At 35.2% G+C, this 24,693-nt stretch overlaps 2 protein-coding genes across 2 annotated transcripts; one reads left to right on the forward strand and one right to left on the reverse strand.

Moving 5' to 3' along the window:
* Positions 1–1,346: 1,346 nt before the first annotated feature.
* Positions 1,347–6,569, forward strand: CSLA02 (cellulose synthase-like A02). Its single transcript, XM_079079968.1, has 9 exons — positions 1,347–2,001; positions 2,164–2,262; positions 2,740–2,992; positions 4,659–4,769; positions 4,865–5,001; positions 5,100–5,213; positions 5,308–5,507; positions 5,588–5,791; positions 5,884–6,569. The coding sequence occupies exons 1-9, from the start codon at positions 1,669–1,671 to the stop codon at positions 6,044–6,046; spliced, it is 1,614 nt and encodes a 537-aa protein (XP_078936094.1). The 5' UTR covers positions 1,347–1,668; the 3' UTR covers positions 6,047–6,569.
* A 2,651-nt stretch (positions 6,570–9,220) lies between these two features.
* Positions 9,221–15,347, reverse strand: LOC145160687 (AP-2 complex subunit alpha-1-like). Its single transcript, XM_079079971.1, has 21 exons — positions 14,967–15,347; positions 13,996–14,127; positions 13,760–13,885; positions 13,621–13,683; positions 12,963–13,535; positions 12,768–12,865; positions 12,598–12,679; positions 12,419–12,507; positions 12,223–12,328; positions 12,048–12,113; positions 11,860–11,966; positions 11,662–11,766; positions 11,449–11,569; positions 10,998–11,351; positions 10,819–10,899; positions 10,567–10,731; positions 10,409–10,495; positions 10,199–10,324; positions 10,034–10,114; positions 9,782–9,933; positions 9,221–9,682 (listed from the first exon to the last, which is right to left on the reverse strand). The coding sequence occupies exons 1-21, from the start codon at positions 15,096–15,098 to the stop codon at positions 9,565–9,567; spliced, it is 2,964 nt and encodes a 987-aa protein (XP_078936097.1). The 5' UTR covers positions 15,099–15,347; the 3' UTR covers positions 9,221–9,564.
* Positions 15,348–24,693: the final 9,346 nt, after the last annotated feature.

Below are 24,693 nucleotides of genomic sequence, written 5' to 3' on the forward strand. Positions count from 1 at the left end.
TAGAATATAGATGTTCGATTATTTACATCTTACATGTCGCTTCCCTCATTCATATAAGAGCATAGGACTGGAGTAGTGTTGTTACTGTTGTATGATATCTAATCAGAATCAAACAATCTCTAAATGCAATGAATTTAGTTTATAATTGTCTTGTAATATTGTTAATTGTCTTGGATAGAATATAGATGTACATATAACATATATACCGTAAATAATAACACGGAACAAAGTCGAAGCAAACCTTTTCGTTTTATGAAATAAAAACGTAACAAACATTACTTTTTAAATTACTAATTATAACGGGACTTTGATGGGATTTAGTTTGTACGCCGGAATATCCTTACCATGCGACGTCGTTTCATTTGATGACAGCCGATGGATGCCGTTGACTCCGTTGTACTAATTCTTTTATTAAAGTTTCATTTTGGCCCCGTATCCTTATGAAATCACATTTCCACTCTTCTAAGTTTCAACATATGCATGCACAGTTGCACACTTCATTAATATTATTATCTATAATGATGAAGTTGTGGTCTACATATATAAGTCACAAAGTTGTAAGTGAATGTTGTACAATGGTGAAAAACTACAACTAATGTTCATGAATTTGTTTTATTGCTGAAATGGAAGGAAACATCGATTAATGAAAGGTCAAAATAATACTACATACTAACATGAAGTAGCAAATTTCATCAGTAGTTCATTGTCTCAAAGAATTCAATAATATAAAAATTTTCATATTTTCGTTTGGTTATGTGGGAATCCTCTTTTAGAGACATAAATTTGGTGTTTGTATCATTAAAAAGATATAATTAAAGTTTATATCACTTATATTGACGTATCTATATTAAATCGTTTGCAATACACATAGGTGATAGTAAATCATAACACATAAGATATCCTTAACGTATTCAACTCATAATGTTAAACCTTGCTATTCAACTCATCTTAGGATTTTCAAAATGAAATTAACCGGTGCAGAAATAATAATAATGAAACATCATCTATAAGGCACTTGATTTGAATAACTATACATAAACAAGATTCAAAAATTATGAAATTAAATTAACAACATAAGTGACGGTTTTTAAAACCCAATGTAGAGAACTATCGATTAAATTTTTTACCGAAGTGTCTAAAGCTTATAACTTCTATGCGTAGGATGCTTAAAAATGTAAATACAAAGAAGTAGAGGGACTGGAATTAACAGAATGCACAATAAAGAGGAAGCAAGGTAGAGTCGAAAGTCAGTAGTAGTAAAATTATTATAAAAAAAATAAAAAAATAAAAATAAATAAAAATAAAAAAAGTTATAAATTTAACTATAAAAAACCCTCCATCTCTCTCTCTCTCCTTCACTTGCTCCACTCCTCCCTTTCTCTCTCTACCCCTCTTCACTCTCCTCACCATTTCCTATCCTCTCTTCAGCAATGCCACAACACACCTCTGCTTCTCTTCTATTATGATTCGATAGAAACACAGAAGCAGTACTGTTTTGGCATAATCTGTAAGCAGAAGGAAGGAAATCAAGACAGTGTGTGTCAAAACCAACCACTTTCTCAATCTGGGTAGAGAGAGAAACCCCCAAATCTCACCCACATTTAACGAATCTCCATAGATCTACTTTCCCCTGTTTTCCCCTATTTCGGTTGAAACCAGATAGTGAAAATGGGAGACGTTATATCCGGGAAGAATCTGATACCGGAGAGTTTTCCGGGGGCGTCGGTGGACTTGGCGGCGCAAATTGGTTTGTTATGGGACCTAATCAAGGCGCCATTGATCGTGCCGTTGTTGAGATTGGCTGTTTATGTCTGTTTGGCGATGACAGTGATGCTTTTTCTCGAAAGGCTTTACATGGGTATTGTAATTGTCCTTGTTAAGCTGTTTTGGAAGAAGCCCGAGAAGCGATACAATTGGGAACCCATTCGTGACGATTTGGAAATCGGGAATTCTGCTTTCCCTTTGGTTCTTATTCAAATCCCAATGTTCAATGAGAAAGAGGTTCGTCATTTATCATTATTGTGTATGTTTTGATTGTGCTTTTTTCCGATTTCTCGTAATTCGGAGTAATTCCGTGAGTTTCTTATGTCTTCGTTTGTTGATTTATGAGGAATTTATGTTACGTTTGGTATTGATTAATTGAATGAATGGATGATGTCACAGGTATACAAGATCTCAATTGGGGCAGCATGTAATCTCTCATGGCCATCCGATCGACTCGTGATTCAAGTACTTGATGACTCTACTGATTTTGTCATCAAGGTACAACTCATTAAAGCCAATTTTACATCTTTGGTTATAAATCTATACAGTACTACTCATCAAAGCATAAAGAAGATTTCAATAATTATTCATCACATTCAACCTTTTTTACTTATTCAAATCATTACACCATTTTTTATTTTTGAGACCGAGTTTGGTGAATTCGTTGCCATAATTTTGTTATGTGTCATAAACCAAGTAAAGTTATTAATTTGGTTTTCATTACTATTAATAGTGTTTTTCCATATGAATTTTTTTCCTAAAAATCCAAGTGAACAGTTTTTGATTCAAATAATCTAAAGCAATAACGACTTTGATTGTGTTTCTACAAATTAATTAAATTTTATCTTATCAAACAAGGGAATAAACTCATTTCACATTTAAAAACTTAAAAACTTGCATTTTTCAGAAAACGACAAAGGCTACTTTCACGATGTTGTTGTTTAGATTTTTGATTAGATTGTGTTTTTAATTTAGGATATGATCGAGAAAGAATGCCAAAGATGGGCAAGCAAAGGAGTTAATATTAAGTATCAAATCAGAGAAAGCAGAGGAGGTTACAAAGCCGGTGCTCTTAAAGAAGGATTAAAGCATGATTATGTCAAAGACTGTGAATACGTCACCATTTTTGACGCCGATTTCCGACCGGAGCCAGATTTTCTCCGGCGAGCCATTCCTTTCCTTGAGTTCAACCCTCAAATCGCACTAGTTCAAGCTCGGTGGCGTTTTGGTAAGTTTCTCATTCTGATTTTTCTGTTAAATCTTGATTAAATTAAATAATATTTTATTATTTTTTTCTTATTTAGTTACACTTTTTAGATAAATTTTAAAGGGTAAGAAAGGGTACAGTTGACGTTGAGTCTTGATGGCTAATGTTAAAAGTGTCGGTGGTAACATTTTTCTTTTTTAAAATAAAAAATATATACTCCTTTTTTTATCTCGTTAAAATTATTTAAATCATAATTTAATTATTTATTAAACATGTACATTAATCATTTAATAGTAACACATTTAAAATACATTTTTTCTGCAACCTAATTAATGCAATGAATAAACATATAACTTATACGTTGAAGTCATGAGAAAAGACATGCCAACAAGAACTACATAATTTCTTTTCTTATTTGTAATAATGCCCAAAAATTAATTTTCAAAGACATTTATTTTAACCAACACCGTTTACAATTTCAAACCTTTGAATACTTTTCCTGATAAAAAAAAATGTTATTATCTTTACTAAAAAAGGCATTGGAAAGTGAGTTATATTATCTAAATAATTGAATAAAGAGTTGTATCGTATATGAACTTTTGACATGTACATATTTGATACCAAACTCCATCTATTTGCATGTACAAACTTTCGTTAACATTGAAACAACATTTTTGTGTAACATTTGATTAGATTTTGTGTATGTGGTGGTTTTGTGGAAATAAACCAAGTTTAGAAAGTTACAGAGAGCATATCTAGAAAGTACAAGGATGAATGCTAAAAAAAGAGTAAAGTACAAGGCGATAAGATGTAAATTAATTGTTGTCCGTTGCCCAATTAGACTCCTCCAATCACGGAATCGTAGCGCCCTCCACTTTGTTTACTTTGCGAGCTTATCCAGGGTTGTAACATGTGCTGAGAAAGTTGTACCCTAGTTAAAAAAAAAAAAAACAAGTATTGGAGTTTGGAGTAAATTGACATAAATGTCCGGAAATAACTCATGGGCCACCCCACAACAGTCGGCATAAATGTTGCTGGTACAGGGGATGGTTTCGTCATTTCTACATTTATCATTCATATATATATTTTTTTACTTTCACACTCAAAAGTGACCTGTAATTTTTAAAGAGGAAGCAACTTCAATGTGTACAAGGGCAATATAGTAATTAGCTATGTCTGCAGTCCACGTGCATTTATGCTTCCATGATGTAGTGTACTCTGCGCATTGTCGTTGGTACAGCTGCTAGATTCTAGTTTCACACCGACGCTCTTTTTCTTACCATCTGAAATATCATTTTTGTATTTTACCTACTTCCTTTTCATTTCTAGTCTAGAGTCTAGTCTACTATATATTGTTAATAAATAATAAATAGAAGAACGTTATAATAAAAACCAATACTTAATTATAAAAATTGAAAAATATCAAGATTTTTTTAATTAATGATTAAATAAAAAGAGGCGATGATGATGGTGTGGTTGATATAAAGGTGATCGTGGGATGTTGACAAAAAACAAGCTGTGAGTTCATGTGCTGAATGGCGTGTTGTGTTTGTGATGTAGAGACATGTGTCATGTAGCTACGATTGGTCATGGGCCCACATTATTCACACATGGACACCGCATTTACTTACTATTCACCTTTTTTCTTAAACAATATTAACAATAATTTATTTTTTATTTGTTGCAGTGAACTCTGATGAATGTTTATTGACAAGAATGCAAGAGATGTCGCTAGATTACCATTTTACAGTGGAGCAAGAAGTAGGATCAGCTACTCATGCATTTTTCGGATTCAACGGTAATATAAAAATAAATAAACAAATTTCGGCATTTATTTTTAAATAAAATAATCAAGGGGTAAGATGGTAATTAATTAATTAATAAAATATACAGGAACTGGTGGCGTGTGGCGGATTGCTGCCATTAATGAAGCCGGAGGATGGAAGGACCGAACGACGGTGGAGGACATGGATCTTGCTGTTCGAGCAGGTCTTAAAGGATGGAAATTCCTGTATCTTGGTGATCTTCAGGTAAGTACATCAATTTTTCATCAAAATCAAAAAAAAAAAAAAAAAAAAAAACTTTAATTGATGAATTGATTTTTATGATGATGAATGTTTTTTTGTAGGTGAAAAGCGAACTTCCGAGTACATTCAAAGCCTTTCGTTATCAGCAACATAGGTGGTCCTGTGGTCCTGCTAATTTGTTTAGGAAAATGGTGATGGAGATTGTTAGGAACAAGGTTAGTTAACTTCATTTTCATTGATAAAAGATAATCTCTCATCTCCCCCCATGTGTTTATTTTTAAAGTGATATTCATTGCATTAATGTTACAGAAAGTGACATTATGGAAGAAGCTTTACGTGATCTACAGTTTCTTCTTTGTAAGAAAGATCATTGCTCATATGGTCACTTTCTTCTTCTTTTGCGTTGTTCTTCCCCTCACGATATTGGTCCCTGAGGTTGATGTTCCCATTTGGGGCGCCATTTACATCCCCTGCGTCATCACCACCTTGAATTCAGTCGGAACTCCAAGGTATGTCTATATTTACATATCATCACATCACATCAAATGATTATCAAAATGGATTGCTAATTCAACTTTTGTTGTTTCAGATCCATTCATTTATTGTTCTACTGGATTCTGTTTGAAAATGTGATGTCCCTTCACCGAACTAAAGCCACATTCATTGGTTTACTTGACGCAAAGAGATCAAACGAGTGGGTCGTTACTGAAAAACTCGGAGATGCTCTCAAGAACAACAAAGCAAACGCCAAAGCACCAAAGAAATTCAAATTCAATTTCAATTTCGGTGACAGGTAATTCAAATCGTTATACCTTTCTTTCATCAATTCAACTTGAATGTTTGAAGAAATTAGCTTAATTAGGGTTAATTTTTGGTGATATGTAGAATTCATCTAACCGAGCTAGGGTTTGCTGCGTTCCTGTTCTTCACTGGATGCTATGATTTCATGTACGGGAAGCACAACTACTTTATATACATCTTCCTGCAGACGATTACCTTCTTGATCGTTGGATTTGGTTATGTTGGCACCATCGTCCCAAGCTCTTGAAGATGATTCATGGTCTGAAATCGAAAAAAAAAAAAAACAAAAGCCTACATCTTTTTACTCTTTCCATATCTCAAATTATTCACAGTATATACAATCTTTCGTGTGATTGATAAAACAAACACATGCCCATGCCGTTTGAGAAAGGGAAGAGGAAAGAGATTGGAGTTTTTGGTTGGATGTTTGTGAAAATTTTTAAGGAGACATAAGAAAATTTAATTAGGTTGTTTGTTAGAGAGCATAGTATACAGTTGAATCGAGTCCAGTTGAAGAAGAAGAAGAAGAAGAAGAAAAGAAGATGTTTATTTCTTATGTTGTTTTTGTTTTTAAATATTTATATGTTGAGTTGGGCTTTTTTTTAGATTTATGTTTTGTGGAGGGAAATAATATGGTGGCAATAGGAGAGTGAGTCGACTGATTGTAATGTGCCATCTATTATTGTACTCTCTTTTTTATTTATTTGTTTTGGAACTCATGTATCTGTAGTACAACTTCATACCATTAAATTAAACAAATGTTTTGTCTACTTTTTTTTTCCATGTGCAAAATTTTTAGAGATGATTTATTTGCATTTCTTGGATATGTATTTAGGTCCTTAAAACGAACTATAACAACTTGTTTATTTTCATTCGTTTAGGTTTAATCGAACAAATGAACCAACATTGAGAGAGTAATAAAAGATAAACATCCATAGTCATACCAAGAATTAATAAACCACTAGCAAGGAACTAGAGAGAATCCATTACAATAAAGTGCATGCCAAAATTGGATTTTGAAGCCAAGTGACCCTATTAATTTTAGATTTTCTACTCGTATTGGAAATCGAAAAAAATAACCTATCAAACAAATCAGATTTCCTAGGAATAGAAGACAATTTGGAAGCACTATAAAGCATAAATAACCACCGTATCAAAAGTCTTCCGTTTACTTTCTGTCAACCTAGTTGAGTCCGTCCACTGAAAATCGAGAAACCGTTGCAATAAAGTATGTTGACAGCACTTTAATATTTTTATCAAATCTTAAAATTGTAAAACTTGAACAATTCTTAGATGTTCCATTTAGGTTGTATAACATCCCTATTCTAATAAATGAATAGTTTTAATCTTTTTGTGCCAAGTGTCACTCTAATATAACTCTTTATTAATATTATGTCATGTGTCATGTAGATATATTAGACAACTCATTTCAAAATTCAAATTTACATTTTCTAATTATATGTTAGATTGGAAGTTATAATAACTTTAAAATTTTGGTATATCTCTTAATTAATAGTTTATTTAAAATGACTTATTTAAAATAATTGATTAATAATTATAAATTTTTATTATGAAAGTTTAATTAATTTTATAACTGTGGTTCCCACGGATTATAAACTAGTTATGTATATATTATATAAATAATAACTAAACATAAAGAAACAAACATTCATGAATATACATAAACAAACAAGACCATAATTTACGTTCCTTCATTTAATTAGACAAACAAAAAATCTTATTCATACTTATTTAACTAATAAATAATCAAACTTTCCTTTGAACAGATAAATGAATATTCCGATGAGCAGTTGGTTTGTTAACAAACTTATATAATTATATGTATTTGCTTTAATGATTTCTTATTTAAAAAGTATATTGTACTCTCTTACTTCCACCAAAAAATTAAAAAAAACGACTTTCAATATTTTATTAATTATATATAGATTAAGCATTAGACGACCTACTACTTTTGAGAATCTTAAATTGTTACAAGACATTTTGCTTTGGACAAAAGTCAAAAGAATTTTTATATGTAATACCAAAACCATAAATGGAATATGGTCATAATGAATTTGATTAGGAAGATGCCCTATATTTGGACATGTCTATATCATTATAATATTTCATTAATCAAGTTGTTGGAAATTTAGCATATAATATGTACGCATGTGACTGCTGAATCGTTTTCTAAGAACTTGTGATATGAACATGAACACCATCCTTATTTATTTTGCCATAAGAAAGAGTAACTGTTCAAAATAAATCCTGAAACTTTAACCTCTTTTAAAATAAAACCATCTTTTTTTCTAAACATAAAAAGGTTACAAAAATAAATAAATAAATAAACGTTCATTCAATTGTATCGGTACACGAACAAATAATTTTTCAATGGTTTTTCGAAAATAAAAAGCTGCTTTTATTAGAAGAAAAGTCAGTTTTTGAGAAAGAGAATAAACTAAGATTATATTAATTATTGTTTGAATTTTTTTTTAAACCGGCAAAAGAAGAATATATTAATAGTAAAAAAAGAACCCCAGCAAGCTGCTAGGATTAAAAGTACAATCTAGATTGTTTGAATTAGATAGAAAAAATGCAATAAAATTAATTCTAAGACAGAGGATAAATAAGATTATAATAATATCATTCTGTTTTAAAAATACAGTAAAATAATATTCTATATAAGTTATTAACTTCTATCTTATTTTGTTTTAGACATAAAAAAATACAATAAAAACCCGGTAAATTTATAAAATAAGATTAAAATAAATTTATAAAATAATATGTGGTAAAAATATCCATAGTTTAGTTTTTCTTTTTGGAAGTACATGGTACTGGTTAAAATCCCAATAGTAAAAAGATTTTCAGGCTTTTGTCCATTTCCTTTAAGAGAAATGATGGCTTCATCGACCTACGGTAACCTATAAATTCATGTCCATACAACATTGAATTTCTTTTGACATGACAACTGAACATGAACAAAAGAGTGGCTGGTCTCTAAATAAAAAAAAAAAAAACGAACTTTTAAAAAATAGACCTGTCCGATGAAGCTGATCTAAAGAAAAGAAAAGACATGATCGAGACCAGTTTTCTAAAAAACCAGACCGTTTCGAAACAGACTCAATAAAAACCAAAAGCCAAAGTTCAATACATATAATTTTTGTTTGTTATTTAAAATTTCTTTCTTCTTTATTTATTAACTTTTAATGTATCATTTTTAGTAAATCTTAATGTACCATTTTAGTGTTAATCACACATCTGTTAATGGAAAAACCAAAACCGAAAAGGCCGCACATAAAGACCATGAGACCGGTTTCAAAAAGACCACTAATTATCTTATGTAATAAAGCCACACATACAGTTTAATAAAGCCACACATACAGTATTAAGTTTAATCACTAGGCGAGAAACAAAGAAAATGTAATTAAAAATTACAGGGATATTATATATCTGTGCATTGATTACCAGACAAAGAAATCCAATAACCTTAGATACAACAATTCTTTACTTCCTCCCAATCCCATCCATATTACACATTACATAATAATGATGATAAAAAAAAATGATGCAACTTCCCAATTCCCATTCCCTCTATAAACCATGTAAATGTTTCAAAGAATTTCAAACCCCACCTACCAACACTCACACAATCTAATTGTGCAAAAAATCCCGAAAGAACCCCAACTCTAGTGTAACACCCACCCTCTACGGTTTTTCTTTTTCTTTTTTATTGCCATTAAAAAAAATATTGGATAAAAATTATGTTCAAAGCAAACCAGCAAGTAAAGCCCCGGGATCTGACGATGCTATTGGTTGAGGTTGTTGTGGCATACTAGGGGCTGTGGGAATGCTAATCAAGTGTTCCTTGATATATTCCTTTAACCTGAATCAACATATATACACATAATATATATATATAAATATAAATAGTATCTAAGTATTTTGCTATAAAATATTATGAAAAAGAAAAAGAAAAACATACTCGAATGTTAGTGTTGGATCTTGTGATGCAACTGTCATGCGGAGTTGTGTTCTGTCAGCTGGATCTGTTTCAATTCTTACCAAACATAACATGGCTCGTGTGCTTTCTGAATAAAAAGTTGTGGTTGCAACTAAATTACTTGGATTTGGATCCTTAAAAAAAACAAACAAACAAAAACAGTAAGTTAAAATGTATGGTGTTTTTACTTTTTACTTTTTACAAATTTCAATAGTCAGTCATAATAAAACTTACGAGTCCAGGGCAAACTATAAGCCTCAAACTGCTGAACAAATGTGACATTTCACCCAATGACATAGCTCTTACGCCTCTTACCTGTTCAATTTTATAAACATTAAACTTCAAATATAAATAATGATGGAAAAAAAAAAAGTGAATAATATATACATATAGACTAACCACTTCTTGAAGTTTCAAAGGAGGTCCAGCCAGTGATCTCCACTGTGGAAAAAACTCCTCTGTGGATACTGGTATAGGCTGGAAAAATTTGTTTATTACTGCAGGAAGCCGGAGCTTACTTTCAACCTGTGTAAAAAAAAAAAAAAAGTCAAAACATTGACTAAATGGATAAGTTGTAGTCTTGTAGAATGAAGAAGCATAAGAACATACCAAGCTGGTGCCAAACATGTATGAGAAATCAAGAACTGCAACATCCCTACTTGGACCAAGATTTACCACTTCAACTGGGCATTGAACCTGAATCATTAAAAGCCAATTTTTTAAATATTTATTTTAAATAAAAAATAAAAAAGCATACGATTCAATACCTGTGCTCGTGGAGGTATAACTTCAGGTACTGATGAGACTTCCAGTTTTAAATGAGATGGAGGCAGAACCACTGCTTCAACTGAAGTAAGTGAAGAAGTTGTTTTGTTCCCCAAAAAGATGACTAGGCGACCTTGATGACCTCGCCAGTCTGCTTTGATACCAATCTGGAATAATAATATTTATTCAAAAAAAAAAATCTAATGCAATATATGATATCATATGTGATATATAAAACTTAAACTTTTTAGTACCTGAACATAAGGATCTTCATATAGAACTCCACTATCTTTAAGACACAGGGCATGGAATCTTTCTGCAGTGTCTCCTATTGGCTATGGAAGGTTATCAACAGAAAGTTAAAATAATATTAAATAAATAAATGATATTTATAGTCAATGAGGATAGGACATGTGGCAGGCAGTAGTAGTACCTTTACAAGATTATCTTGCTCTTCAACAGGTGCAAGAGCTAATGCATCATCTTCACTTACAGGAGGAGGAGGAGGAGGAGGTGCTTCAATAGCCAGTGGGCTTAAAAGATCTCCAAGAATATCAGGTTGAGGGTGGTCAACTTCATGTGAAATTCCATTAGCTTGAGTCAACTCTTGGTCAACACTCACAGAGTTATGGTCAACGCTGGGGATTTTGACCATACCAAGTTGGGGAGGTTCGCGCTGATCTGTCACCACTAAAGCATTAGAAGCCTGCTGTTGTGTGCGTGACTTGATAGCACTTAGCTCTGCAGTATCAGCTTCAGTGTCTTCTGCTTTCTTGATCAATGAAGACTTCAAAAAGGTAAATCAAAGTCCACAACAATCACCATATCAGATATATTATTATTATTATATAGTCAATCAATTAAAACCCTAAACTTAAATATACCTCACGTTCAGGGAACTTTGGCATTTCTGCTAATATATCCATCAGGGCTTCACCTTTCCTACTCAATGCAAAATACTCCACAGCTCTTTGTTGTATCTCAGTATCAATGCATGTTTCATATCTGTCAATTTGTGTGAAATTAAATATTATCGATTTTTGCATATAGAAAAAAAAAAAAAAAAAAAGTGTAGCTCCAATTTATTATAAACTCACTTGCTGAATATTGCCCAGATCTGGTTTTGTAATTCGGGATCTGGTGGTTGAGAATGCATCAAAATCTTTGCGTATGTTGAGAGAAGAATGGAAATTGTTGGAGTCCTGTAGAAATAATAAAATAAAATAAAAACTTAGATGATGAAGAAATAATGATCACAAAAGAAAACATAGATGTATAGATATAGATATACTCACGACACAGTAGGAAGCTTCTCATGTATAATGACAAAAATGTCCTTTGGGCTACACCCAGGTCGTCTGGCCAAAAGATGGCTGTATTCTCCAAGCAGATAGGCGCTAACCTGCATAATAAAAGACCCATGATGACATCAGCATACAGTTGTCTGTAACTGTATAGGAAATATAAGATATAATCTACATACCTTCACCATTGTCTCATGTATTGCAGGCTTATCAAGATATTCTCTAGCTTTCAGAGCTGCATAAGGCTAATGATTGAAAAAAGAAAAGTGAGTCAGCAAGTCTTATCAACTTTAATAATGCAGATACCAATCTACATTCTACAATACCAAATTGATTAGCTAGATGTAAAATTACCTGAAGGTCCTCATTGTTGGTTACAAATTGCACAACACGAAACCAAATGTCATCACTGACAAAGTCTCCTGCTTTGTCAATCAACTGAAGAATAACATCAACATACCTGAACACTCATAACAAAAGTGAAATTCACAACATTAAAAAATACTATAAAAACCATAGATTTGGTATTAGATAAAAAAAAACAGCATACCATGATAAATCAGGGGCAAATTTCTCAGCAAGAATAGCAGCTTTTAGTGCCAACTCTTCCCGCATTGTAAAATCTGCTGTTCCAAGATACTAAAAGTAAATGTTTATCAGTGGCATATGAGAAAAATTCAACTGAAATATATTGAACACAGATTATATTTATATCTAGCAACTCTTTACCTGCAATAGTTCTTCAACAATGTCTTTAGCATTTGAAACATCACACATACCATAAAGTAGATCCAGTGCACGTCTCCGAATGCTGCATTCAAGAAATAACATTAAATTAAAAAATTTTAAAAAAAAAAAAACATAAACAAAATGATATAAATCAATAAATAGCAGTTAACCTGATGTCAGGATCCTTCAATGAGGTGATAATTTGAGCTTGATGTCTCTTAATTATGTCCTGGACATCTGTAACCATTAACATTCGAGTCATGTTCTCCTGCAAAAGGGTAAAATAGACATATAACATTATAACATTATAACTCCATGAGATCATTATAGCAACATTACAAAATTTCATTGATTAAATTACTTACGAGACCAAGATAACGGATATTTGGCTCACGAACAGCTATAAATTTCCCTAACAAAGCTACACACTGAGACAGCATCTCTTTTTCAGCATCAAGATGCATAACAAGAGCAAGAGCTTCAAACAAAACAGCATGAGAAGCATTGTTCTTGTTAACATTTTTCACAACATCAGTTCCCATGAGTATTCGTTGTAGAACCTCAAACAATGCTCTTCTTGTGTTTGGATCTTCAACAGTTGGGAAATACTGAAGAGCCCTCATTGTTTTGACTTGAAGCCAAGGAGATGGAATACCATAATACGTGTATTCCTGAGGAATATCTTGATTTCTAGCAAGTCTTTCCAAAACTTTAACACATTTTGGAAGGCAACTCCAGTATGCTTCATGGTTGTTAGAAACCAAAGCAACAAAAAGACTCATTGATGATGTTAAAACACCAAGATTTTTTTCATCTAATAGTTGTGTCATTCGATCAGACCACCCATCTACATTCACCACATCAGGGTTTTTCCTAAAAAGCCTCAGAAGACAAAGTGCAGCCTTTTTTCTCACCAGTGGTCTGCAACTGCTTGACACCTGAGAAAATAAAAGAAAAAGATAATAATCATTTTCATTTAAAAAAAATTATAAATTAAATGTGTAGTTTAGACTTTAGACTTACAAGTAACTTTTGAACATCGGGTGCTAGTGATTCAGCGAATTCTCTACCACCAATATTCCCAACCTGTAAAAGTTTGTTAATTTGATAACAAAAAAGAAAAGATCTTAAAAATCACAATCATGGTTTTATATCTCCATACCATTGTCAATGCAAGACACTGAAAAGTTTCATTGCGTCCGATAATATCGTTGCGAACTGTATTTATTGCTAATCTTAAAAAATCATGATTCTCATTGAGCAAACATGATGTCACTAAATACCCAACCTTCAAGAAACACACACACCATAAGAATAGAATATCATAACACTTTTTTTTGCAATACAGAGAAGGAAACATATTTAAATTAAGGAATGGGTATGTTAGTATGTATGTACCTGCTTTTCTGGATATTTTGGTGCAGAAATCAAAGAAACAGCTTCCATATGACCAAAGTCCACATCATATCCTAGCATAAATATGTAAAGCATTTTCCAAACATATTTCTTTTTGTCATATGGTGTCAACCCCTGTGACAAGAAAAATGTGAAGGATTATTATTTATTTTGGAAGGATGTTGATATTGTATGGGGTTGAACATGACTCATGACTGATCTTCTAGGATCACTAACTAGGCCTATGTATAGCTTCATGAGTCAAGGGCATCCCTGTTCTTCTAGCAAAAGTGCATACAGATTTTAGTTTACCTTATCCTCATATCATGATACATCATCTGGAGATCACTCAAGTATTGAGTCGGCTATGAATTATAATTATCCGCATAGCCAAAAGGGATTTCATACTTTTCAATCATTATTACCAATAATGTCAAATAGATGCAGATGACTAGTATTCCTTGAATCCTTACATATCCCAGGTCAAGTTGTTAGTTTGTATTAGTAAGCTCCCTTTATGCTATTGTTCATTTCATTTTTAACCATTACTCCTTTAAGTGTCAAAACAGGTAACATGACAGGCAATTGACCAATCGAAAGTAGTGCACATAAGTTTGATGAATCGGTTCATACCTCACCAACCCATCTAAGTTGTTTTAGAAATCCTCATTTCAAAGAGTTGCCAGTGTTTTCTTAATTTACTGTTTATATTCAGGTTGAAACATTATGCATCTCTTAGTTACATTGACCCCGCATTTTCTTGAATTCATCTTAATGTCGGAAAATTCCTCTACTGAACATCCAAAATGACCTCAATTGACCAAACAAACTAAACCTAACTTTGCAAATTTCACTTCGCTTCAGTCTTAATCTAATCGAATTTACAAGTTCGGCACCTTAGCGGAAAATATGTATATACTAAAAATACAACTTTTCTAAATACGTATGTGTGGGAAATAGAAATGAAGCCTGACCTTTTCGTTTTTGAAGCGTGTACGGATATTGCCAAGTTCTTTATCAACTCGAAGGCGTTCTTGTTCTTTGTTTTGGCAATTACGGATTTCGGATATGAAGACGGAGAGACCTCTCATACCTGACAACGCCATCTCCGCTAGACTCAGATCAGATCCAGCCGAGCGGCGTCTGTTTCTCTAGACTATAGCCGTTTGTTTCTCGATCCGAATCCAATTTCAATCACAAAAATGCAGTCAATGTGAAATCAAATTATAGATTCATAAATGATAAAGCAACCGAAGAATATAGTGTACTGTGATCTAGAGAGAGAAGGAGAGGGAGCAGATGGACCGAGTAAATTTTCGGAGAGCCGTCAGCCCTGTGAGAAGACTTCCCGTTTACCTTTCTCTTTCCAAAAATTAACCATAGTAGTAATACCGAGGGATGAGCATATGCACCCGGAACCTGCCGGAACCGGTACCGGAACCGGAACCGGCATCGGAACCGGAACCCGATGGAACCCGTCGGGTCGGGATCGGGACGTTATTTTTGTGGATTTTTGGAACCGGGAACCGGTAGAAACCGGAACCGATATAACCGGAACCGGTAGAAAAACCGGCACCGTATGATGTTATTTTTCGAGGACCGGTTCCAACATTTGAAGACACGACAAGAACCGGTAGGAACCGGGAACCGGTAGGACCGCCGGGCCGGTTCGGTTCTTGATTTTGGCCGAAGCCGGTTCCCGGGCCGGGTCCGGTTCGGGCCGGTTCCAGCCGGTTCGGTCCTTTTGCTCATCCCTAGTAATAACAATTAGAGCCAACAATAATCTCTCAGTTAATCCACTAAATTTGAAAAGAAAAATATATATATAAGGAAAATCATAACAATATCATTTTGTAGGATTATTTAATATAATAAATAACTTGTACAAGGGGTTAGATAGGTAATATCTAATTATTTAGGTGAATGAACATGTCTTTTAAAAGTCAACAATACATCATCCATGGCGTAAGACCTGACAATTCAAGACACGAATACACAAATCTATGAGTGACACGGCACGACACGAATACATCTTGAAAATTGAGATAAAACTTATTTCTCTTCGTGTATTCGTATTGTGTCAAATTTGTGGTTGACACGTTTTCATGACACGAATACACGAATTATCATGTCCGCGTTATTTAAGGATCACGTGAAAATTAGTCAATTCTCTTTAGAGGTTGAAGGTTATAGTTAATGAACATAATCATGAAACGATAATGTATATGGAGGGTCATTTATTTTCATAGCGATTTGTCAAATATAAATCTCAAAACTCATATATCATATGAAAAACAACGGTGTAATAAACCTTATGATATATCAAATAATCATGCAATATGTATGCATTTATTCCTCCATTAGGTTGAAGGTCCGGGTCTGTTTGGGGCATAGATGGATTCATGAGTAATTTATAAGTAGATTAGTGTACGTGTATGTGTCGCATTTCTAAAAAATAATCTATTATCATTTCTAAATACTCCACTCTCAAATAAAACCCTTATTCTAAGGTCAGGAATGTTAGATATTTGAGACCAATAATAAACGTATATAAATAATATTATCATTAATTTCAATTTTATTACGTAAGTTATTTAAAATTGTTAAAGAGTTGATTTTTATTAACAAGTGAAGATAAACACTTAACATGTTTATCTTGTGAGTTAAGTCATAGTTTGACTCAAAATCTTCTAAATCCCTTATAAACAACATGGTTATGTGAGTACGCTTCATTGTAATATTAACCTAGTAAGCACATACTAGTGAGCACACTTCCTCACAAAATAAACTCAGTACACATCCTCACAATATAGTTAAGCGAGTACATGTCATCACATAGCAGACTAACTGAGTAGATCTCCTTACAATGTAGTTAAGTGAGTACACCTCCTAACTATTCGTGTAGTATCTTTTAAAAAGATAACATAAACAGATCTTGTAGTATCTTAAAGAATGATCTACTAGAACACCTGTTTATCTACCACTATTTTTAATTCCTTCTGTTGCCTTTTTGGTGATATTCCAGTCTTCAAATATACCAGCGTTGGGTCCACTGAATACAACATAATATGATTTTGAATTTTTATTAGGAATTTGTAACAATTCCTCTGTGATTTGAATTCCCTTATCAGGTGTTCCTGATCCTGAAGATGAACCTTCGGTTTTTGGGATTTTAATTCCCCCGTTGGGTCTTAGGCTAAAGTCTAAGGGTGTAACCAACGTTATTGGAGTTTGTACTCCTGTCTGGATTTTTGGTAAATCCACAACCTTCAACGGCTTTGTTGAGTCTTTACCTGGAGCCGTTTGCTCAGGACTAGACGTTTCTTTTCTTTTTAAAGGAGGTGAAACATTGACCTCTTGTTGTTCGATGTTCTTTTGAACGGTTAGAAGTCCATCTTTATTAGGGAGATTATGGCTGTCACCTATGGTTGCTTTGTTAATAGCTTTGTAGTTAACTACCATTCTTTTCTTTCATCTTCTTATTTCTGCATCATTTTCGACCAGGAAAGCGGGAGATCTGTGAGGAGATTTACTTGGAATGATGACCTTTATTTCAAGTAGTTCTTTGATTTGTTTACTAAATTCTTCGACATCTTGAGGACTGTATGTAACGCCCATGTTTCTAGGCTAGGCATTAATATTGACATAATAGTCTAGGTTAACCTTTGTCACTCATTTTGAAGAAATGAAAAGGAATTATGTGAATGTTATGTGAATTATGTGTTTTATGCTTAATTATTACGATTTAATTAATTAAGAATAAAAATGAGCGTCGAAAATAAATATTAGATAAAGCCGATATCTATTAAAAAAGTTGTAGTGGTCGTGACAAGGATTCCGGATATATAAAGAATACCGAAATCCAAATTATAACGAAGAAGTTATGACATGTCGAAGTTTCGCGACAAAACCGGCACGGTGCCGAATGACGTAAAAAGTGAGTTTTTGATAAACTACTTTTTAGCCTTAGTGATCTAAATGAAAGTCGTAGTGTTCGTTAAACCGAGAGTATGCATAAAAAGAACGCCCAAATCTGACTTCGTATGAGGAAGTTATGATTTTTCTAAGTTTCAGCTTAGCAGTAGACAACTAAAAACTCGAATTTTAGATCGAGTGATTTTTAGCCAACACAACCTAAACGAGAATCGAAGGTCTCATCAATAGTAGTACAACCGTAAAAAGACAGACGAAAACGGACGTCGGATGAAGAAGTTATGAATTTTTAACGGATTTCCTGTCCCGGTCTGTTAAAAATAATAATATTAAAATTAAAGTCAAAATTAGCCGACGAAGTCTAAACGAAAGTTGTAGAGCGTAATTTTACCTACGCGTGCATATAAATAACGTCAAAAACGGAGCCCGTATGCGAAAGTTATGGATTTTAGAAGTTTTGGCACAAAAATAAAGAAAAAACACGAAATCCGAGGAATTTCGCATGGACAGACTTTGGCCACGTCACCCTCGCTCGGAAGCTGCCCCGTGTCCGCCCCGTGTTCCGATCTGATGATTCATCCGAGCAGCTGGCAGTGCGTGCCGCACTCCCTCGCATCCGAAGCGCTGGTCCAACCGCGGAGCGACGCGTGTCCTCCTTGCGTGTCAGAGCTTCGCAGGCGCGCCACCTTCCACCCCTCGGACCCTAGACCTCGGTCCAATCAGAAACCACCACCTGGAGCCTCGCATGCGAGCCGCGTGTTCCCTTATCTTCCCCCTCGGTCCGAAGCCTCCCCCTATAAATAGAAGGGTGCGAGACCTCCCGGGTATATTTTGGAAAAATGTCATTTTACACCCCTAAACCCATATTTCTTCCATTCCAACTTCCCCCAAAGCCCCGGTATTATACCAAACACCCAAAATACGTTCCGAAGTGCCCGAAGACCCGAAAAAATTTATCTTTTCGACTTTGAAGCCCAACCCTCGCAGAGCCCGGTTTCTTAATAAAACTCTCGGTTTTATTAGAAATAATCGTTTTAGGAAACGAAGTGCTGCCCGATTATCATTAAATCAAGTGAGTGTGTAGTTACTTTCATTTTACACCTAGATATGAAGTATTTTCTATAAAATACGTGCTATGTGTAATTATATTAATTGTTTAATTGAGGTGACTATTGAATAGATGTTTTATACAAGTTTTAAATTGTATATGTATTTTATCTACAAATATGTTGGGTAAAACATGGGTAGACGAAATAGTCGATGTGTGTTAAAATGGTGAGAGGCCTCTATGTTGTTGTTGTTGTTGTTGTTGTCGTCTAGCGGAGTATAGATGACGACCACAGACCTTTCTAGACAGTCCAGTGGAACGCTAGCAGGTTTGCAACTTGTAGGTGTTGGTGAACTATATGTTCATTGGCGTACTCCATCCCCCTCATGGTTGCCTTTAGGACATGTATGGATGAGGAGTCCCCTTAGCAGTAGTGTCCATCCCGATGATATTCCTTAGGCTAGTTCCCTTGTGATAGGTGTTTAGGGACGTAAAGTGAGGATAACGGGAATGAGTAATCAGGGTTATTGTTGATTGATGAATCTAATAGATTTATTATTATTGTGGGTTGAAAACTCTATATGCTCACCAGGCTCTCAAGCCTGACCCACTCAGCTTTTTATCTTACAGGTAGTGGACCCCGAGCATAGTCGAATGATGATGAGAGATTTTTTGGATTATAGGTCAGTAGTTGTAAATAACTGTTGTAAGGCTTATAATGTCTTGTTTATGCTTTTGATCTGTATCGGAACATGACATCCTGAGGTTTTGATATAAAATGAAAATATATATTTCTTAAATAAAGGTTTTGATAAATTTTATCATGTTTTTTTTGGGGACAAATTTCGCAACATCTTTTAAAAGGATTACTCTGACTTTATTTTAAAAGCATAAATTAAATCGGTCTTTTCTGGCCGAGAAATTAGGGGATGTCACAGTTGGTATCAGAGCATTAGTTTAAGCGAACTAGGAATTTGTAGGATTTCTAGACTTAAACTTAGAATGCTAAGTGATGATTGTGAGATGAGTGTCTACCATATTTTAGACACGAGCACTAGTTTATTTTAGGAAAGATGCCTAAAATGCTTTTATGTGCTAAATGTTATATGTTTGCCATATATGACATTATTTGTTCGGATCTATGGTCTGTTGCCGTCCGGATCTGGAAACCTTATGTGTGTAGGATTCTAAGCGTATGATTACGATATTAGAACTAACATGTAAACGTTTCGGAGTGATAAGGATAATTTAAATATCCATCAAGGATAAAGACTTAAATTCGCCTTATTCGGTATATAGATTATAATGGCAAGAACACGAAGTGGAGTTGGAAATGCAAATAGAAACCAGCAACCTCAACCTCAAGTGGTGGAACAGGTGCCTATAGCAGGAGCTGCACCAGAACCCATCACCATGGCTGGAGTACGAGCCATGATTCAGTTAATGATGGCTGAACAAAGGGAGGAAATGAGGCAAATATTATTGAACAACAGGAATGAACCTTCAGTTCCTGTTGAACAACCTGAATTAAATGACGATCAATCTGAAGAAGGAAACAACAGTAGATTTGTTGGTCATAGTGAACCGCTTGTGGTTGGGAGAAATAACCACGAGGATAGAGTGGAGAGAAATGGATGCAAGTAATGGATTGGAGTAATGGAGAGAAATGGATGCAAGTAATGGATTGGAGTAATGACTTGCAAGCCATCAACCTTCACTGGAAAAGAAGATCCCGTCGGAGTAATGGATTGGATCTCGGAAATGGAATTGGCTTTCATGACATGTGGTTGTCAAGGCAAGTTACAAACCACATTTGCAGTGCGTCAGTTCAGAGGTAGTGCTGCTCGTTGGTGGAACACTCTGGGGAAAACCCTAAGCCCCAATGAGCCACTACAACTGACTTGGGCAGAGTTCTTGGTGCACTTCAAGCGCAAGTACTGCTCGACCCAAAATGTGCTTGAGCTAGAAAACCAATTTCTGACGTTGAAGAAGGGAAGTATGACCGTTGATGAATATACAAATAGCTTCACAGACAAAATGGAGTTTGCTTTGCGTATCGTCCCAGATGAGCTGACAAAAATTGACAGATACGCAAAGGGACTTCCATGGGAGTAAGCGGTGCCAGTACGTCAGACACTTACTCTGGAGGCAGCTGTCTGGGCTGCCAAGTTTGTTGAAGATATGATTAAGGGGAGAGCCGCCAGCAAGGTTGAAGTTGGCGAAAAGAGAAAGTTTGAAGGAACTTCAGGTTCCAATAAAAAGAACAAGTTCTCGAAGACTGGTTCAAGGAAATTCGGAGGAGGAGCCGAAGCCAAGTGGTGTGACAAGTGTAAGAAGAAACATGCTGGGAAATGCAGCGTGGAAGTCACTTGTTACAAATGTGGAAAGCCAGGGCATTATGCCAATGAATGCACCTTCAATAAGAACGTCTGTTTTGGGTGCAATGAAGAAGGGCATATTTTGAAGGATTGCCCGAAGAAGAAGGATGCAGCAAAGCCCAATCTTCCACCAAAGCCGAAGGCGAGAGCCTTTCAGATTACACTTGAAGCTGCGAAAGAAGAAGCTGATGTCGCTTCAGGTACCTTTCTCGTAAACGAATTGCCTGCCCAAATTTTGTTTGATTATGGAGCCAATTACTCCTTTATTTCGCATGAATTTGGTAGAAAACTAGTTGTGCCTGTAGATAGACTAGTTAATGCTTCAATAGCCGAGGTTGCTAGTGGCAAGTTTATACCTGTTAGCCATCATATGAAAAACATCCTCATTGACTTGAATGAGAATAAGTTCCACGAGGAATTATTACCTATCGAGTTAAATGGTTTCGACATAGTTTTAGGAATGCATTGGCTTAGCGCCAATGATGCCGAAATATTGTGTAGAAAGAAGATTGTAAAAGTAAAACCGCCAGGGAAAGAGTCGTTTATGGTGTATTGAGACAAACGCAGAGTAAACTCTGGAATCATTTCCCTAATGAAAGCCAGAAAGTGTTTGGTCAAGGGATGTACATCATATCTAGCATTCATGATCGATGCTAAGAAGGAAAATAAGGAGGTGCAGAATATTCCGGTGGTGTGTGACTATCCGGAAGTCTTTCCCGAAGATCTTCCCGGATTACCCCCTGATCGACAAGTAGAATTTCGTATCGACTTGTTACCAGGAACGACGCCAATAGCAAAAGCACTGTATCGATTAGCACCAACAGAGATGAAAGAGCTTATGACACAACTTCAGGAGTTATTGGACAAAGGTTTTATTCGGCCTAGTTCATCACCCTGGGGAGCTCCGGTGTTATTCGTAAAGAAGAAAGATGGGAGCATGAGAATGTGCATCGATTACAGAGAGCTGAATAAAGCAACAATAAAGAACAAGTACCCGTTGCCGAGGATTGATGACATGTTCGATCAGTTGCAAGGTTCGAGCTATTTCTCGAAGATCGATCTTAGGTCAGGATATCATCAACTAAAGGTAAGAGAGCAGGATATTGAAAAGACTACGTTCAGAACAAGATATGGACACTATGAGTTCTTGGTTATGTCGTTCGGATTAACCAATGCACCAACGGCTTTCATGGATTTGATGAACAGGGTTTGTAAACCATACCTTGATAAATCTGTGATAGTGTTCATAGATGATATTTTGATTTATTCAAAAAGCAAGCAGGAGCATGACAAGCATCTGCGTGAAGTGCTAGAAGTTCTGAAAAAGGAGGAGTTGTATGCAAAGTTCTCCAAATGTGAATTTTGGATTCAAGAAGTCCAATTTTTGGGTCATGTGGTTAACCAAGAAGGAATAATGGTTGACCCAGCGAAGATTGAAGCTGTGATGAAGTGGGAACAACCGAAAACTCCTACGGAGATCCGAAGCTTTTTAGGATTAGCCGGATATTACCGAAGGTTTATCCAAGGATTTTCTTCGATCGCTACTCCATTAACAGCTTTGACCCACAAAGGAGCTACTTATACTTGGAATGAGAAGCATAAGGAAGCTTTTGAGAAGTTAAAGATGAAATTGTGTGAAGCACCGATTCTTTCGTTACCTGAAGGAGTTGATGACTTCGCAGTTTATAGTGATACCTCTGGAGTTGGGTTAGGTTGTGTTCTGACCCAAAGGTATAAAGTGGTAGCGTATGCATCGAGGCAATTGAAAGAGCATGAAAAGAACTACCCCACTCATGATCTGGAGTTGGCAGTGGTAGTATTCGCCTTAAAGATATAGAGGCACTATCTTTATGGCACTAAATGAAAACTTTTCACTGATCATAAGATTCTTCAATATCTCTTTAATCAGAAGGAATTTAACATGAGGAAACGACGCTGGCTAGAGTTACTCAAGGACTACGACTTTGAGATACTTTACCACCCTGGTAAAGCAAATGTTGTTGCTGATGCTCTCAGTCGGAAGGTAAATCTTGAAAAGAGAAGGCCAAGAGCACTGAAGATTGAAGTTGTCTCTACAATTGTGGAAAGTATAAAGAAAGCTCAGGAGGAAGCTTTAGAGAAAAATGACCGAAAGGAAGAACGTTTGGGAAAAACGTTAGTGTTTGATACAAACGGTCAAGGACTGAAGATATTCCAAGATAGGATTTGGGTACCTAAGACGGGAGGCGTAAGAGATCTTCTGATGGAAGAAGCTCACAAAACCATGTACTCGATTCATCCCGGCAGCACAAAAAATGTATAGGGATCTTAAACTCTACTACTGGTGGCCGACGATGAAGCTTGATGTTTCTAAGTATGTGGCCAAGTGTGTAACATGTGCTAGGGTTAAGGCACAACATCAGAAACCGTATGGGAGTTTAGAACCTTTACCTGTACCCATGGGTAAATGGGAGGACATCACCATGAATTTCGTGACTAAACTGCCCAGAACAAAGAACGGTCACGACATGATTTGGGTGGTCGTTGATCGCTTCACTAAGAGTGCGCATTTCATAGCAGCCAACGAGAAATGGTCTATGGATAAACTTGCGAATTCTTACGTTAAGGAAATTGTGAGGCTTCACGGTGTTCCGTTAACGATTGTATCAGATCGTGACAGCCGTTTTACCTCAAGGTTTTGGAGGAGTCTACAAGAGGAATTGGGTACCAAGTTGTGTTTGAGTACAGCTTACCATCCGCAAACCGATGGTCATAGCGAACGAACAATTCAAACGTTGGAGGATATGTTGAGAGCATGTACCCTGGAATTCCAAGGTAACTGGGATGAACACTTACCTCTAGTAGAATTTTCCTATAATAATAGTTTCCACTCGAGCATCAAGATGGCACCTTATCACGCTTTGTATGGAGAAAAGTGTCGAACGCCGTCATGTTGGCTGGAAGCTGGGGAAAAGCAGTTTATGGGACCTGAAATAGTCCATCAGACTGCTGAAAAGTTGAAAGTGATTAGGGAAAGGATGTTAGCAGCTCAATATCGACAAAAGAGCTATGCTGACAAGAAAAGACAACTGATATCATTCGAAGTTAGAGATTCGGTTTTACTTAAAGTCTCGTCGTGGAAGGGACTTATAAGATTTGGTAAGAGGGGAAAATTGAGTCCAAGGTTTATTGGATCGTTTAAGGTTCTTCAGAGGATTGGGAATCAATATTACAAGCTAGAATTACCATAAGAACTAGAGTGTATTCATAGTACCTTTCATGTGTGTTATTTGAGAAAGTTCACGGGAGATGTGCCTGACATAATTCCAATTTCTGAATTAAGGTTGGATGAAAACAAGAGGT

The sequence above is a fragment of the Lactuca virosa genome, chromosome 2 (genome assembly GCF_052849685.1).
Source record: "Lactuca virosa cultivar CGN04683 chromosome 2, Lactuca_virosa_CGN04683_v6, whole genome shotgun sequence".
Classification (NCBI taxonomy): Eukaryota; Viridiplantae; Streptophyta; class Magnoliopsida; order Asterales; family Asteraceae; genus Lactuca; species Lactuca virosa.

Coding starts and splice junctions, on each gene's coding strand:
- LOC145160687 (XM_079079971.1), bottom strand. CDS start 15,098: ATGGCGTTGTCAGGTATGAGAGGTCTCTCCGTCTTCATATCCGAAATC. Junction 11,352..11,448: donor CAAAGTTCCCTGAACGTGAG/GTATATTTAAGT, acceptor ACCTTTTTGAAG/TCTTCATTGATCAAGAAAGC. Junction 10,325..10,408: donor ACATGTTTGGCACCAGCTTG/GTATGTTCTTAT, acceptor TTTTTTACACAG/GTTGAAAGTAAGCTCCGGCT.
- CSLA02 (XM_079079968.1), top strand. CDS start 1,669: ATGGGAGACGTTATATCCGGGAAGAATCTGATACCGGAGAGTTTTCCG. Junction 2,263..2,739: donor CTACTGATTTTGTCATCAAG/GTACAACTCATT, acceptor TTTTTAATTTAG/GATATGATCGAGAAAGAATG. Junction 5,002..5,099: donor TGTATCTTGGTGATCTTCAG/GTAAGTACATCA, acceptor GTTTTTTTGTAG/GTGAAAAGCGAACTTCCGAG.